General features: G+C 48.8%; 1 protein-coding gene and 1 long non-coding RNA gene across 2 annotated transcripts; both read right to left on the bottom strand.

Moving 5' to 3' along the window:
* Positions 1 to 3,316: 3,316 nt before the first annotated feature.
* LOC144133225 (uncharacterized) lies at positions 3,317 to 4,757 on the bottom strand. Its single transcript, XR_013315011.1, has 2 exons — positions 4,428 to 4,757; positions 3,317 to 4,362 (listed from the first exon to the last, which is right to left on the bottom strand). It is a non-coding gene; the product is annotated as an uncharacterized LOC144133225 (long non-coding RNA).
* A 318-nt stretch (positions 4,758 to 5,075) lies between these two features.
* LOC144101647 (uncharacterized) lies at positions 5,076 to 5,573 on the bottom strand. Its single transcript, XM_077634815.1, has one exon. The coding sequence runs from the start codon at positions 5,571 to 5,573 to the stop codon at positions 5,076 to 5,078; it is 498 nt and encodes a 165-aa protein (XP_077490941.1).
* Positions 5,574 to 17,120: the final 11,547 nt, after the last annotated feature.

Raw genomic sequence — 17,120 nt, 5'->3', positions numbered from 1 at the left:
GACTCAGTGCAAGGTTGTGAACTATCAGTGTGTGCCCTGTGTACCCTGCAAGTATTGGCCAACGGACATGTGGGAAAGTGCTCATCTCCATTTTCTCTCTCCCCTTCCTATCTCTCCCTCCGTTCCCCTTCCCACGTGTAGGGTAGCATACCGGGCGTAGCCTAGTTAACCTCGCTGCCTTTCCGTTCGTCTTTCTCTCTCTCTCTGGTCAAGACAATGACGGAGAAGGCCGACCTGCCCCTGGTTGACGTCAGTGCTTTAAATGCGATTTAGCTATATCGCAACCCTAAAGCAGCTCGTCGGCAGCAGGCTTCCGTCGGGGCGCACATGACCGCGCTGAAGAGCTAGGAAAGCAACTTCGAAGCTGCTTTGAATAAGCAGACGCGCAATCCTCAGTTATTGAAGAAATAAACGCCGATTTTGTGTACCTTTGCATTTGTGGCTGTAACATGAGAAGTCCACTTACTACGAGCTTCGGATACAACGAACTGAATTCCCACGAACGTCAGGTTCGTTATAAGTGGGGTCGACTTAAATGTATTTCTCCAATAGCTTTTTCTCCTCCTAAAGTGCTCAAGCACAAAGGCGCTCACAGTTCCTGGGCACTAAAAACAAACAGTGTGTGATTTATTGATAATATCATATAATTAATATATGAATAACCGTTTTTTGATTCTCTTCTTGGGGCTCCGACAGCAATGGCACATGCTTTCACTATGCACTTTGTAAGAGCATCCCAAAATGTTCTTTGGCCGCCCGCAAACATCAGTCGTTAATGCAGACACTGCTACTACCGTCAGACCCGCCGCGGTGGCTCAGTGGTTAGGGCGCTCGGCTACTGATCGGGAGTGCCCAGGTTCGAAACCCGACCGCGGCGGCCGCGTCTCGATGGAAGCGAAACGACAAGGCACCCGTGTGCTGTGCGATGTCAGTGCACGTTATGTCAGTGCGTGCGGCCATCCACGACCATCTCCGAAAGCAGCACCCCGACCCACACATCACGGGAGGTGAGCGCATCGACAGTGTCACCGGCTGTCGCGCACTTACAAGGTCACAACGTGCAATGATCCTCCGCGCGCGCATTGGCTGCGTGTGGCCCGGGGAACGACGGGTGCGTCACGGAATAGCGACGAGTGATGTGTGTGACGGATGCGGTGCAGTGGAAACACTAGAACACCTGCTCCTTCACTGTGCCGCGTTCGCCGATGCTCGTCGCGATATGCTCGCGGCCTATAGGGCGCAGGGCATGCTACCAGACTCCATCAAGACGCTATTGTGGCCGCAGGGCAGTGCGCGCACTCGTGAGCGAACTTTGGTGAGCCTCTGTGCATTCCTCGAACACACGGGCTTGACATTCCGTCTGTTCTCTGTCAGGTAGTTACACGCAGTGACCGAACGCTCCGCGAGTTCTACCTTGAATGATTAATAACTGGACGCCCCACTCCAGTTGTAACCATCACAGTGCTGTGCGCGTGTGTGATTTAATTCCTCTAAAATGAACTAATCACGCGCACAACCTGGACACATTTCTTATTGTGTAAATAGTTTGTACATATTACTTCTCCCCCTATCCTCTCTTCCTGTCCCCTCACCTCTTTCATTTCATTTCTCCATTCTGCCTGCTGTCCTTTATTCCCGCTGCCCCAGCTCAGGTGCTTCAGTATCGATGGCAGATGCCGGGGCTAGCAAAAATCTTTTCCTTTCTTTTTACTATTATTTTTAATAAAACCACTACCACCACCACCACGTTAAAGATCCCCAGGTGGTGGAAATTATTCCGGAGCCCTCCACTACAGCAACTCGTTCTTCCTTTCTTCCCTCAGTCCCCTTCTTCACCCCTTGCCTTACGGCGCAATTCAGGTGTCCACCGAGATGTGAGCCAAATACTGTGCCATTTCCTTTCCTCAGAAACAATTAACCAAACCGCTGCATGTTTGCCGGCTCAGTGTGCATTTCGAAGCTTCTCGCGGCGTCTTATGACAGCATGTCCCACCCGATATCGAGAGAGGTTGCACGAAGCGCAAGGCATGCGTTTGCCCATGTGCTGTGCGATGTCAGTGCACCTTAAAGATACCCATGTGGCCGAAGTTATTCCCGAGCCCTCCACTACGGCGCCTCTTTCTTCCTTCCTTCTCTCACTCCCTCCTTTATCCCTTCCCTTACGGCGCGGTGCAGGTGTCCAACGATATATGACACATACTGCGCCATTTACTTTCCCCAAAAAACCAATTATTAATATTGTTATTATAGCAATGGAACGACGCAGTATATGACGACGCACGCATTGTTTTCCAGCGTTGTAGACAGAGCTCCCAAAAGCTGGTTTTAAAATCCCACGCGCCCTATGAAGTGCAGTGACACTATGGGCAAGCAGCAAGATTATTGCGGAGGTATAGCGTACATATGAGCTAGGTTTTAACCATACCTGGAGCATCGACGCACGTCGGAGGCCATAGCATGCTAGTAAGAGCTAGTGACACGACCGAATTCCTTATACTTTGTTGGTACCCGACGACTGTTCAACGCCTCAATGCTATACGCCTGAACATAATTGATTGGATGAAATGGCGAGGACTGCCGCTCATTGCATATCCCGATGCAAGCCAATGGCCGGCCGCGTTTGTTCACACTGAAAGCATTTACCGATTGGCGGACACTTTTTTGTCCACTCAGTGGTATATAGCCCAGTTCCCGTTTTATTTACGTTTTCATGTATTTCGATCAAGTGCTTGACTCTGTTATCAGTTGCGGGCATTGTGCTTAATGAGTGGTGACGCAACCACGTTGGTAAGATTCAGAGCAGCAGGAAGCGAGCCGGAGAGTACATGGACGCCGGCTGCTTGGTTATCGTTGGGAAAAAGTTGCCGGCGAAAATATTCGCGCCGCTGTTGAGTGCGTCAGGGCTATGGCTTCCAGTTTGCGTAAATAAATAAATGTAATAAATAAAACGTCTTCTGCGTAGAATGCATATGCCTCCCGCAGGTGTAATGCATATGCTTCCTGCTCTGCACTGTGAGAGCCTCGTGCAAAATATGAAGCTGCGACTAGCCGTAGGACATCAGACACTGTGGCAGCAAGCATGAATCAGGAAATGGTTGCACTGCTGTTATTGACAGTGCCCTGCATATAGAGTATTGACGCCAGCAGTCAGCGCTACCCATTTGGCAGCTACAAAAAAAAAAGCCAGCTTAAGCAAATTCCAGTGAATCCACTGTTTCTCTTGTTTGTTCGAATGATTTCATCAAGGGTAGCCAAAACTGCTGCCAGTGGATTGTCATACGAGTCATAAATAGAAGAGACGTAGCCAGCTGAAATATGTGTGTTGCAGTATTAATAATTTATTCCATTGCATAAAGCACACACATACTAACCCCAAACTTGCAAACAAAGCGGAGTCCTTGAAATTGTGTACTGAACAATGTACAGTGATGACTCGTAAATGTCTGCAGGTGTTAGGACTAGGACAAGTGCGACCAAAATTTATCTGTTTACGCAAAGTCCGCTTTTATGCATGTGGTGATCACGAGTTGCGATGAAAACTAACAGTTACAAATGTTTTTGCAGATATGACCTATCAGTGGCACACCATAAGGAGCCCTGGTGGTGGCAACAGACTGGCAGAGTGTGTCGAAGACAGGGAAAATGGTCCAACTGCTGCCGAAGCAGACCAGCCGCCTGGAGGAGTAGCAGCTGCCTCGCAATCTCTGTCACTTTTGGCAGGTGCCCCGCAACCCACAGCTCCAGTGCAGCGGAGAAAGTGTGCTAAGCAAGACAGCTGTTGAAGAGCAGCTCAGTGCACGCCTGAAAGCTGTGACTGACGACAATCAGCGAAAGAGGAGGGAGCATCTCCTCAAAATGAAGCTCATGAGAGCCGAGCATGTACTTAACATGAGGCATGCAAAGGAATTGCATGAACTTGAATGCACTAATAAGAAGGCCAAACTGGAGCTCATAAAGCTCAATATAGCCGCCGTCAAAAAAGTATTTAGTACATAAAGAATCTTGTCATCTGAAGGTGCGTGTCATGTTTGTTTTGCTTTGCCACACTATGAAAAGTACTGCTGAATAATGCTTGGTCGTGCCCTGAAGCCACTTGCCGAGTCAACGGAATGTGGCTGTTGAGCTTGCAAAGCTGGGGAGGGCTGCTGAGGGTTGCACGTGTCCTGTTGCAGGGGAGCAGGCGGCATTTCATCACATGAGCGGTCTCGGCCAAAGTTGTGCAAAGCAGCGCACGCTGTGATGACGATTACAGATGTTGTTGTTTCGATTTGCAGCTTCATGTCTAGACATGGAAATCTTCTTATCCAGACGCCGAAAGCCCTTTCGACGGAGTTTCTCGTTCGTATCTGTGACTTGTTGTACCTGAATAAAGAGACGCTCCACATTTTCCTGCCGTTGCCACCCAATATTGTGATGTATTCACTTACCTGTACCCTGGGCTACCTCTCTGTCCAAGATCTTGGAGACCCCATGTCTCCAAGGAGTATGCCAGGGACAGTTCCTTCTTCATAACGAACTCTTGCATTGCTAGTGTCAAAAATTCTGCTGTCATGTGCAGAGCCCGGCCAGCTTGCAACTAGATAAAAAAATTCCAGGTGGGGTCCTGTGATAGCCTGCAAACGTGCCAAAAAATTTAACATAAATGAATGTTGCACCTATTATGCTTTTATGTACACCTGATTTTTTATGCCCTTTCCAGGACGACCATGCGTGGCAATTTCCTATTGTAACAGTGGTAAAATGCATGAGTCTTAAAATCTTGTATATGGATATTTATACTACAATAATTTATTTCGTATTAGAGAAAATAAAGTGCGATGAGGCAAATCATGCAGCTCGCAAAACTGTGAGGCACCCGCGCAGTCGCGTAAATTAACTCTTCTCTGATTTGTAACTAATTTCATTCTCGTCCGCTGCCTTTTCTTCAAAAGTGCGGCTGTTTCCCGTCTCTATGCTCACCCTGAAAGTTATGTATATATTTACTTACCTGCACATTGATTAAGAAGTATCTCTTCCTGTTTCTAAATACGTCAGCGTCGTCTCCACCCGGGATTTTGATACGCACGTGGGTGCAGTCAACACAACCAGTCACTCCGGGGAAACTGTGCAATCTTGTTCAAGTCGTACATGACCTGATGCATTTTTCCCGCTTCAGGGAACTTGACTAGCGCCGGGTACAAAGTAGCGGCAATCATCGTCGACACTCGCGTTACAACCCGGGAAACTGTTGGCTGGGACACGTTGACAAGGCCTCCGGAGACCACTTGAAACGCCCCCGCTCCGTAAAATGGCAGCGTCACGAGCAGTTGCAACAGCGGCGGCACAGGACAACCACGTCCGTCTGTGTTCCAGTGCAGCGGCAACATGGACAGAAGCTCGAGCACAGCAGCCTTGGAAAAGCGGTACCTTGCGAGGAATTCCTGGTTGTTATATACTTGTATGGGATTCTGGCGGTCCCTAAGGTTCCGCCGCAACGGGTGCACAAAACTGCATGCTTCGTCACTGGTGACATCTTCCGCGCGGCGGACAAAATCTACGAACTCACTGAAGCTGTCGTCGCAGCACGCCGCCATGTTGAATTGTGTTAGTGAGTTGTTTAAGGTGCCCCGGACGGTACCTTAAATGGCTGCCTTTACGTGAAATTTAAGATGGGCTAAAGGGGATCGCTAAGGGTAAGGTCTGTTTCGGAAACGCGTCAAGGAGCTGGAAAGGGAATGGGCGCTGAAGATAAGGGCGAGTGTGGTTTGTGAATTGTAGTCCTGGCGCACTGCAACTTCCAAAAAGGGACGACCGTGTTTCTTCTGCTCTAGCACATGTCACTCAGAGGGGATGAATTGCAAAGCATGATCAATGACTTAGGCACGCAGAGCAAAACGGCGGGCATAAAAATTAATATGCAGAAAACGAAAGTCATGCTCAACAGTCTCGGTAGGGAATAGCCGTTTACAAATGGTAGCGAGGCGCTGCAAGTGGTAAGGGAATACATATACCTACCTAGGGAATGCAGTGACCGCAGACCCGGATCCCGAGATGAAAAAAATAATAAAGAATAAGAATGAGGGTGGAGCGCAATTGGCAGGTTCTTTCTCAGATAATGGATGGCAGTTTTCCAATATTATCAAGAGAAAAGTATATAATAGATGTATCTTACCAGTACTCACCTACGGGGCAGAAGCATGGAGGCTAGCGAAAAGGTTTCAACTTAAATTGAGGGCAACACAGCGAGCTATGGAAAAAAAATATAGGTGTAACGTTAATGGACAGGAAGCACCTCCTATGTCTGGCCAAAAGCGTGATGAGGGGTTGGCGGTAGAACAGAGGCAATGTAGTAGGCTGCACCCTCTTCTGATCTCTCTTTCTCTCTCTCTCTCTCTCTCTCTCTCTATATATATATATATATATATATATATATATATATATATATATATATATATATATATATATATATATATATATATATATATATATATATAGAGAGAGAGAGAGAGAGAGAGAGAGAGAGAGAGGAAGCCAATGGTGTGTGTGGATGTGTGTGGCTATATGTAATGTAATTTGAATCCGGTTACACCCGAGAATATGGTTACTACGCAGAAACAGGTGTTTGCCACCTGCCTCGGTGGGTAGGTTGTGATGACATCAGAAGGTTACATGACCTAGGTGGCAGGTGAGGCACCTGCTTTCCCGCTTAAAACTCCGCCGACGACGCCAGATTTTCTGCACAACGGGGAGCCGTGACGTCGCGGATTGCATTCTTTATACCGGTGTTTTTTTTTTATATAATAGCGGCGCCTGCGAACTCCATACCGGGTGCGGACAATCTAGTAAAAAAAAAAATTATCCGCACGATTTGAGCTCCGCAGACTATGCACAGGCTGCAGACTATCGTCCGAGAGTTACAGTATACGACCAGCATAATAAGCGCAGCTAAGTGTTCTCCTTACGCGGCAGCTGGAATGCCAGTGGCCATGTTGAGTTCCTTGCCTACGCTTTCACAGCGCTTAAACTTGCGCGCTGCTTGCAACAGGCAAAGCGGCCATGTTACGGACGAGCGATAGCGTACAACTAACCGCCTGTTCACGCCGAATGTAATGCGAGCAACGCCCAAGGCGGCGCCTCTTCTGCTCACGTTGTCGTCTGAAGCTAGCCGCGGACTCAGCTGTATAGCGTCGCAGTGTTGTTGCCCAAGCCAAAGAATCCGAGTAGAGCTACTCACTTGCCCGGATTTCTGCCTGCGTTTTCGAAAAAAAAAATGCGAGGGGATGCGGGCGGGAAGCAGAACAATGGCGCTTTTCTTTTCTCTCTTTTTTCTGCCTCTTTTGTTGTTTCTTCCTGCTTTCAGCTATTCAAGGCAGCAGGAATGCCGCTCAGCTGGGGACTCTTTGTCTGCCGCCGTCAGCGAAAGCGACGTGGCACGACAACTGTACACATGCATGCCCCAGCGAGCCGGAAAAGGCCGATCCAAGAAGAAAACGTGTTCACATGCGGTCGATACGGTCCCGAAGATGGGAGACGAACCTTCGTGGGCATGTTGCGCCTCCTACGGCACCGAACTGCACGCTCTCTAAAGCTTTTTGAGGAAAGAGACCTCCGTTGTTAATCTCTCGGCAACTATTGTTGCGCGAATCGCCTTTCCGCTTTTATTATTATTATTTTTTTTTTTGTGGCGGGTCGGCTCATCAGGGCGCGCGTACGCGCAGCCAGCAGCAAGACAAGCTGTTGTCAGACCGCCTGAGCCACAGCAGGCCGTTCGAGCTGCGCAGCGGTGTCTTCCGATTGAACAACGACAACAAGCACCTCTCGTAATGAAGCGTCGGAGGTGGAGGGAGGATGGGCGAGATGGGAGTAGCTCTACGAGACCACCGCCTGTGGCCCGACCATAAGCAGTCGGGAGAAAACAGTGGCCAAGTACGACTTCCCGCCGCATACACTCGCCGGGAGTCGGCGGCGCTATTTTGGTGTCACGGCCGCCACTGGCGCAAGCAAGCGCGCGCTCGGTATAGACGCGCAGGTTTCGCCACGCCAGCGATGACGGCGACGTGCCGTGTTTTGGTCGGCGTGGCGCCACTCGTCGGCGCGCCGACCGGGGTGTCTACGTGACGGGGCCCGAGCCTCGCCCAGAAATGACCCGGCCCGTGCCGAGCGCCAAAGCACGCGCAGAAACAAAGGTGGTGCCCGGCGATCTAGCTCATCTATAGCTGCATAAACGCTCCTGCGAGTGCCCGCGGTTTTTTTTTTTCTTTTAGCGCATACGCTGGTGGACACCGCGGTAAATATGTACTACCTGACTCCGAACGGAGCCTCACAACGAGACGTGTGGGGAGGGAGCTCTTCACTTTGAGGATGTATAATGGTCGGACAAAATGACGAGACCTCCACGTCCCCTTTCCCCGTCGTAAAAAAAGAAATGATTTGCAGGTTTGACACATTTAGGTAAGATCTGCGTGTCCATGCAGTAAAGATAAGGTTTTTTAGTGGATCAAGGAAAAAAAAAACAGGCAATGGAGGTTCACAACCGAGCAGAAGACTGCTGTTCTGTTGAGCTAAGTTAAATAATAGAAGTTACTAAACTCCTAGGCCTTCAAGGAAAGACCCTGCCGACGTTAACTGGTTCGGTTTCCCTGCGTGAACGGTCCCTTGCTATGAAGCTGCACTTAACAGCAGGCTTTTAAAAGCGCAGCTTGTGTGCCGGCCGTTAAGTTGGTGGCGGGCTTGTCGCGCGATGGTCGGCCGGCCTTGCAGCTAGGTCCGAGGGTGGGCCGGGGCAGTGTGGTGATTGTATGTCCAATGGGCGTTTAAAAGGACAGTAGGAGAGGCTGGCATACTGTTCTGGACAGTTGGGGCAGAAATGTGGGGCTCGCTGGCGGCGCAAATACGCCGTAGTTGCTGTTAAAAAGGGTGTTAGGTTGAATTTTGCGTAGGAGACCAATGTATGAGGTGGCGTGTTCGGGGTGCGGTGATGGAATGGTCTGCTTACTTTCTCCAAGGCTGCTGTAATTCTTGTTAATGCCATTTCGATACTGAAGCTCCTCCAACCAGGAGCACGGGTGTTACCAGGGGATCACAGGTGCCCGACGTAAAGTTTCGCGGGAGAGCTGGTTTTGCATTTCAGTTCATTAGCTGCAGTCTCGGCATTATCAGGAGCCCATTTAATCAATGCTGGGGGGGGGGGGGGGGGGGGAGTGCAAGTCAGTGCGTCCATCAGCAGCATTCCAGGCTGTTAATATAGTTTAGCAGCTGCACATAATTCTCCAAGCTTATGAAACTTCTTGGAAATCTGACCGGTGTTAAAAAATATTATGCCGCCGCAGTCGCTCAGTACGGCCGGTACGCGCCAGTACTGGTCGTGTGTGTCTTTCATTCTCTCTGTGTCCTGTCGTGTTTGCGCTAAAGATATGAATACTGTGGTAGAAAACCAACTAGGCCAACATCGAACTCTTTTAAAGCGCAAGATCTTGCTCGGGGTTTACCCATCCGAATAATGCATTCGCCCTAAAAGAGAAAAATTGAAACCGCTTGCCGCAGTCGACTCATGAACTTCACTTTCCAGTTCACGAATTAGCGATTGAACCTAAAAAAAAAAAATGGGGACATGCCCCGTGGCCTCGAGTGACGGGTTCCGGTACACGAGCGCCTTCGACGGCACCCAAGTGAACACTGTGTCAGCATACATCAACGGCTGGCAGATCGCCAAAGCAAAAGCCACATTAGTTGCTCTCTGCTTTTATGCTAGTCTGTGCACTGCACAGCGGTGAGAAGAGAGGCACCGCATCTGTCTTTGGGGCAGAATGGCATCAACAATGCCACGCATTGTCGCACGGAAGTTAACGACGCCAGCGTCTCCGAGTAATGCGGTACCCGAAAGCCATCACTCAGACGAGAGGCGCTTATCTGTCTACCAGGCAAATACGGCAGACCACAGAAAACATTGACCCCGTGGGATCATTACGCGATGCGAGATCGGGCGCTGCCTCTCATAATATGAGCGATCTTGAATAACGCTAGAACCTACCTCGTCCTCTTGTTGAGCGATGTATGAACGGGCCGGCGATGCCGTCGTCCGCCCCTTCTGCGTGAATGTCTTCCCGTTGCACTTTTCGCGCACTTTGCACAAGCTGCATCAACACGAAATTACAATTCAAATCAAATACAAGTCGTATGCATTCCCAGAATATTTGTGAACAATTTACAATGCAACACATTCAGGCCGGTTTCATTTAATGTCTGTTTGCTGCTGACGTCAGTGAGTGCCGGCGTAAGCAATTATTGTTTTGCACCGCAACAGTAGTAGTAAACTTGTTTACAGGGGGAAAAGGACACTCGTTCAACCGCGACATGTGTCGAATTTGAGGTGCTCACCAGTAACGTATTCGTTAACAGATGTACAGCGAGTCGCACGCCCTGGCTGTTATTAGTCAGTGCGAAGTTGGCCCGAACAATATTTGAACACTCTTATGCAGAAAGTTTGATTCGCCTACCGAATAAAAAAAAAAACTCGAAACTTTTGCCTTAGAATCGACAGCAATAGCTGTTCCAAACAGCTATTGCCCCTCTCCCCTCAGCGATAACGCCCGGTCTAAATCACCATGAATCACGTGACTCTAAAAGAGGTAAATAATCGAAAGCGTTCGCAAATTGGAGGGTGCTGTATTTGGTCGGCAAACTTGATCATTCGGTCCACCACCACCAGTTTACCGCACACGCCGGGTAGCTCTCGTCGGGCACCTCAATGCAATAATGGAACGATAGAGCTGGTTTGCATTGAATACAATGTCTCACCCCCCTCCTCCGTTCCACATCACCTTCTTCCAGCGGGGTCACCTTCTGATCACCTTGCAGGTGACAGCGGAAGTCTCGGGTTCGGACATCAGGCGTTGCTTTTAATGTGAAGCTGCCCTCTTCGCTGTAAACATCATAGTGGGGAGGAAACACGTAGTGCATGTACGACGTTTAATACCGGCACGAACTCTTGAATGATTATTCAGTGGCCTTAACACGTAGGCCTAGAAAAGCTCTCTGCTGGGCTAGTTGGTATAACATAATGAATATTGGTTTATTGTCGAGTATCCTTGCCTGATCATTGGTTGATTGAAGTCTAAGGTTGTCCTGACTCTATTAGCGATTACCTTAGTAAATACCTTGTAGGCAACGAACAATAAGTTGATCGGTCTGTGTAAGAAGTTTGCGGGGATAAGGTAGCCGCAGCTGGCAAAGGACAGGGTTAATTGGAGAGACATGGAAGAGGCCTTTGCGCTGCAGTGGGCGTAGTCAGGCTGATGATGATGATGATGAATGAATATTGAAAGCGCATGTGAAGACAAAAGGCAAGAGAACAGGACTGGACAAGCGTTTGTCCCGTCCTGTTCTCTTGTTCTTTGTCTTTACCTGCACTTTCAATATTCGTTAACACGCAGGACTTTCGGATAGAATTCCCAGTGAGCGCTGCTCGAGGCGACGTTGACGCTGGCGACGAGCAGGTCCTACAGAGCGAAGAAAGCCAGCAAGTGTTTCGCCTGGGCGTCCTTCTCCGTGGCAGACTGATCGGCCAGTAGTACGTGTTCCACAGGAGAGGGTCGCATTCCCAAGCAGACAGTGGTCGAGCAATGTGCCTCTCGTCTTTCTCAACCAAATTCACCACACTGCCCTTATATTGCCTAGAGACAGTCTATAGACTTCTTATAGACTCTATTGCCTTGCTATAGATATTTCTCTTTGTGTATTCATAGTCTATACACTGTCTATACACAAAAGTCTACTAAAAGTGTACGGCCATAAATTTATCGATTGTCTATGGCTGTCTATAGGATTTGTATTGCTTATAGACTGTTCTCTAGGGGTTTGTCTATAGTCTATAGACTTTATAGAAAGAAGTCTATGGACAGTCTATAGACTGTCTAAAGAAATTTTTGTAAGGGTGGGTCGGCTAGAGGCGCCAGGCCGCCGCTGGAGTTTATGAATACTAGGCGGCGTAAGCACGCCTAGTATTGATGTGAGTGGCTCAGGGCGACAGGCGTTGTTAATGGCCCGGTGCTCATTCGGCTGGTGCCCGACAAGTTCCCTGACTCTGTCCGCTCGAAACTCTCGCGTGTCTATAGGGCCACACAAACCGAACGCAGCGCGATAACGCGGGGGCGTAAAGTCACGAAAAGATATAGGGCCCCAAGATAGAACATAAACGCACGCAATCGAAGCTATAGAGCGGAGGAAAGTGTGCCAATGCTAGGACAATGTCTACGATTACGGTGCAACCACCTGGTCCATTGATCGCGTGTCCCCTTTTCTGTTCGCTTTCCTTCTTTCTTTCTTTCTTTCTTTCTTTCTTCCTTTCTTTCTTTCTTTCGTTCTTTCTTTCTTTTTTTTTTTTGAGGGAGAACTGCCGGAACAGGCGCTCTGCCTATCGACGATTCTTGCGGCGCCAGGAGCCGATCGAGCAAGCTCAAGCGGGGGAACGAGAAGCAAACAAGTCAGGGACACGCTTGAGTACCGCGTCACGTGAGCCGATCTCACGCTCTTTACCTTGTGCGTGTACAGTGTCGCGTGGTCACCTTGGGAGTCGTTCCCAATGGCCAGATATAAGGGTATCGCTGAAAGCAAAAACAGGTACCAAGTCGCAAAAGATAGAGAAAAAAATTTGCTTACCTTAGACTCTTTTGTATTTCCGTCGGGCTGGTGACTGCAAACAACCAGCACCGAGTCTTAAAATATTGATCAGATGTGCTTGCCACGGGCACTCGCGTATTTTCCAAAGAACAATGATGAGGATGAAGCTCGATAGGTAAGACCTCCAGCGAGCGAACTCGAGGTTGTCTTTTCGTGCGTCGTAACATCACTCCGAATTTCGCCCCCCCTTCATGAGAAGAACAAAGCATTTGTTTCGGCTGACTCCTACAATTTAGTTCACTTGTTTTTACAGCGCTGGCTGCTAGCGTGAAGATTCCTGGGCAAAGCGTCGTCGGTCTCGCAGCATTAGTAGCTGTAGTAGTAGCCAAAAAATGATAGACGATCAGTACGATTGATGCGGCAGAGTATGCGTCAACATCTGCATTGCCCCCGGTCGAAGCAGCCGCTGCCGCTGACGGGTTCGGACCGTACGCGCGAGCAAGTGGCGTGATCCAGTCCGTCAATCACCGTGTGACATGCCGTACACCCACCCGACCCAAACCGGCAGTCATAGTGTGACACGCCGTAGTCCCCCCCCCCCCCCCCCCCCCCCCCTCTCTTCGTCTTCCCACTCCCACTTTCCGTCTCCTTCCCTTTCGAAATTTCCTCTCTCCACTTTTCTACCTGCCAACCGAGGCTTCGGAGATCGGACGGACGGACAGACGGACAGACTTTTTCGACACGGGAGTTCTAATGCGAAGGCATTAAAAGCGCCCGTGTAGCCGAGTGAGACCGGAAGCGGGTAAAGGGGGGCCACCCCACGGGGCCGCGATCACGTGGCTACCCGTGCACATAGCCCGTGCCTTGCTCACACGCTTGCTTTCCAAAAACAAACGGAGCATAGGTTCCTGGGAAAGGCGTGTTTGTGTTTCTAGTCATTTCGCGTCCGTTCAGAAAAGGGGGGGTGGGGGGGGGGGCAAGAATCCTGCATGGGCTGAATCGCATACCAGCTAGCACTGTTTTTCCGCATTACCACTTTCCTAATCGGCATTCAATTTTTGTATCCCTGTTGCAGTGGCTGCCATGTTCGCAAGAATCGTGCACAAACGCCATATTTGGCAGAACGGACCTTGCTCCTCGATCACCTGTTCGCCATCACACCTGACCTTCACCCTCAGAACGCAGCACGCCTGTCGGTCGCGTAAATAAATTTTCACTCCTCCTCTCTCTGGCAGAGTGCGTCTCTGCCTTGATCATTAGCCCCGCTGTCCGGGGCTTTTCTCCACTCCAGGACAAAGGCCACTTCTGGTGGTATCCATGCAGTTAGTTAACCCCGTACTCTGCGCTAACCGCGGCCACTGTCTACTGAGTACCCGCGGACTACCTGACCTCATCATCCTACACCTACCTGCGCCATCGCCAACGTATTTCTTAATCTTGTATCCACACTGGAATGACGACTCAAAGTCCCGTGATGTTAGTGATGCAAAATGGTGGTGTTCGTGCTTATGCTCGGTGCGCTTGGGTCACTGGGAGGTAAAGTATACCGTACCGTAGATACCGTTACCACATACCGCTGCTGAACGCTGCGTGGCCTGTATTCCGCGCGCATGCGCAGTCAGTGGAACGTTCCAGCTTACGTTATTGCGCGACTCCTGAATCCGCGCAGTGAGTGTGAGTAGCTGGCGCCCGACTAACGCGTTAACTGCAGCAGTATAGGGAAGCGTTTCTTTCACGCGTGATATCAGATTAATGTGCAAAGAAAACGAAACTATATTGCAAGTCCTTTCTGCACACAGCGCCTGTCTACGGGCGTACAAAAGCTGATTGCCGCCTGTCAGCAAACATGAGCCACGCGGCGGCCTTGTCAATTCGACGCTGCTAAAGGACGCGTCGAGTCTGACAGTTACGCCCCCGTTCTAAGGAGGGTAACGTTCTAACACGGTTTGAGCCAGAGACGTTTGAGGTATTACTGTTCAGGAGCAAAAAAAAAAGACTTCTAATTACCATACCGGGGGCAGTACTTTAGCCGCATTCATTTATGTCGCCTACTCATCACGAATGTAACGACTGCAGTGTGCGGCTAATTCTAAAATACTGGAGCATCGTCTATTTAATTTTCTTACAGAGGAGGTTTATTGCTTCCCAAGCGTTGAAGGTGCGCCCAGATTTGCTTCGCTTGTGTTTGTTTGTTGAAAGGGGCCCACCTGATCGTTCCGCTTTATGGTGGCCGGCACTGACTCGAACCGCACGCTTTCATGAGAATCGCCGGTGCGAAAGATTTCAGAGAAGTTGGAAGTTCGCCGGGGGCCTCAACACCTGAAAGTGGCCGCATTGAGTTTTAGATGTGGGCTGTCGATAAGAAAAAAGGTAGTAAGTGCAGCAATTACTAAATCTGACTGCGTTTTACTGCTTTTTTACCTAAATATTTACTACACTCTTCAAGGAAGTAACTAAAAATAAGCTCTTCCTACCTTTTTACTACTTATGGTCGCTAGTTAGTACCTGGTTAAGAACCGTTCTTTTAACCCTAAAATAAAGTTATAGAATGCAATTGGCACAGATTGTCATGTGAATAAAATGGTTTTGTAATTAAACAGTTCTGCAGCAGCGTGCGGTTAGATAGAATAGCCTGTTTCTACAATCGCGACTTCATAATTAAGGCTGGTATCTTAGCTCAACGGGTTAGAGCTACTAGCACATAACTGAGAGTGAGATTTACGGAGTATATAAGACTGAGAAAGATTTACCTGTGAGCGTGTCACGTCTGTGTGGTACGTTCTCATTTGCGCTTTTCTTACATTCTGGGCCTTTGTGTGTGCCGGGCAGGGTCGTTTGAAGCCATCACCTCGCATAATTTGTACATATAATGCACAACATATATATGAGCCTATTTGTGTGATTTACGGCCAGCACACACTGGTAGCTCTGACTGATGTCGGGAACATACAGCTTTTTTTTATTTTTGAAGTGTGCACAAATTTAACAAACCATGCCATAACATCGTGCGAAAAACCTAGCAACATATGCTAAAACAGTTTCTACCCATTTTCTTAGTAAATACTGCTAGCTTTTTGTTTGTGACTTTAGTGATCTTCACAGCTTCTTGGGGTAATAAATTTCACAAGTTCAACCTTTAATACCTCCAGTTACAAAGAAGGTAATGATATGTATGATAAGTAACTGGTGCGTAGTTATACTTAGTGAATTCTCCGTCCTTTTTCATAAGAGCCCGGGAGGAAATCTTGGGGTCTTAGGAGGCCTTCGCTTGGGGTCTTAGGAGCCTGTCGCTTTTCAGGTGGCAGTGGAGGGGGGGGGGGGGGTCGGGGGGGGGGGGGGGCGACACTATATTTTGGTGAAGAGAGTCGACATTTTCCAGACATCTGCACGGCTAAGGCCCCCGTGTTCTTGCAGCTAGCAGAGGAGGTGTGTGCGAGGTCTCATCGCTGGACCATTGCGCGTTTACAGCACATTATTACGATTTCTCTCTTAATGTAACTATGTAATTTAACAGGCTTATGGCGTGCGGAAAAGGTGACAATTTCACAGTACCAACATTTTTTTGTTTCCTTCCAGTTTTTACCTTTCATACTGCATCATTCTTTAATGCAGAATGACTTTTTCGAAAGCGTAGAATAAAGGCAGAATTGCCACGAGAAACTTCAATAAAATGCAGCCGCACCGAGACGTACTGTGCTCAGGCGAACAGGGCTCAATAAATATGTACGCACTGTTTTAAAATTGTGTGAAGTGCTTTAGAGCGACAACCAACAACGACACTGGGAGTGTGCTACTCAATATCGTTTGTTGTTCATAGAGGCCATGTTGAGGGGCTGCATTGTTTCCGCGAGCTCTGTGCGTTAAAGCTGAGGCCAGTTGTATACTTTAAAAAAAAAAACGGCTGCTTTAACAGTGGTACCGAAATTCGATCCTGGTCCATCAGCCATAAGTTGATGCTCCAGAGCGTGTGATCTCTCCGCCAGCCAATAAAAACCGGGTGCCACACAGTATCATCCAATGGTGCTCGTCAGACCACGCACATTAAGCTTGTAACGCAATAAAAAGGAGAAAGCCTTGAAATAGACTGACACGCCTGGATCTAGCGACTCGTAATATGCATTCTACTTAAAACATGTAATCGTCGTGGGAATTACACCTATGGCGATTTTGTCAAGCAAAAAAAAATATAAACACGTGCTCTTCCTTGACATTTCGACCTTGCTCTTGAAAACAAATCTAAACAAAAATATGCACCTTGTCGCGTTGGCACGTGTTCGATCACAAGAGGCTCGCGAGGTGGGAAAGACTGACAGACTCCGAGTTCGACGCAATTTAATCTGACAGATTAGATAAGCAAAGTCAAGGCAACGGCGTGTAAATATCGCTGCCGCCAAAGGCTCCCATCGCAGACGATACGCATAATGTTTGCTCGCCTATTCCGGTCATCTGTCTGCTTTTATATTTTTTTTTCCTCGGTGTCCTCCGCACAGCGCTGGGCCGCACCTGCGTACTGTCTATTAGAG

This window comes from Amblyomma americanum, chromosome 1, assembly GCF_052857255.1.
Source record: "Amblyomma americanum isolate KBUSLIRL-KWMA chromosome 1, ASM5285725v1, whole genome shotgun sequence".
NCBI classification, from domain to species: Eukaryota; Metazoa; Arthropoda; class Arachnida; order Ixodida; family Ixodidae; genus Amblyomma; species Amblyomma americanum.
Note: the sequence above shows the minus strand (reverse complement) of the source record. Positions and strands in the feature narration are given on the sequence as shown.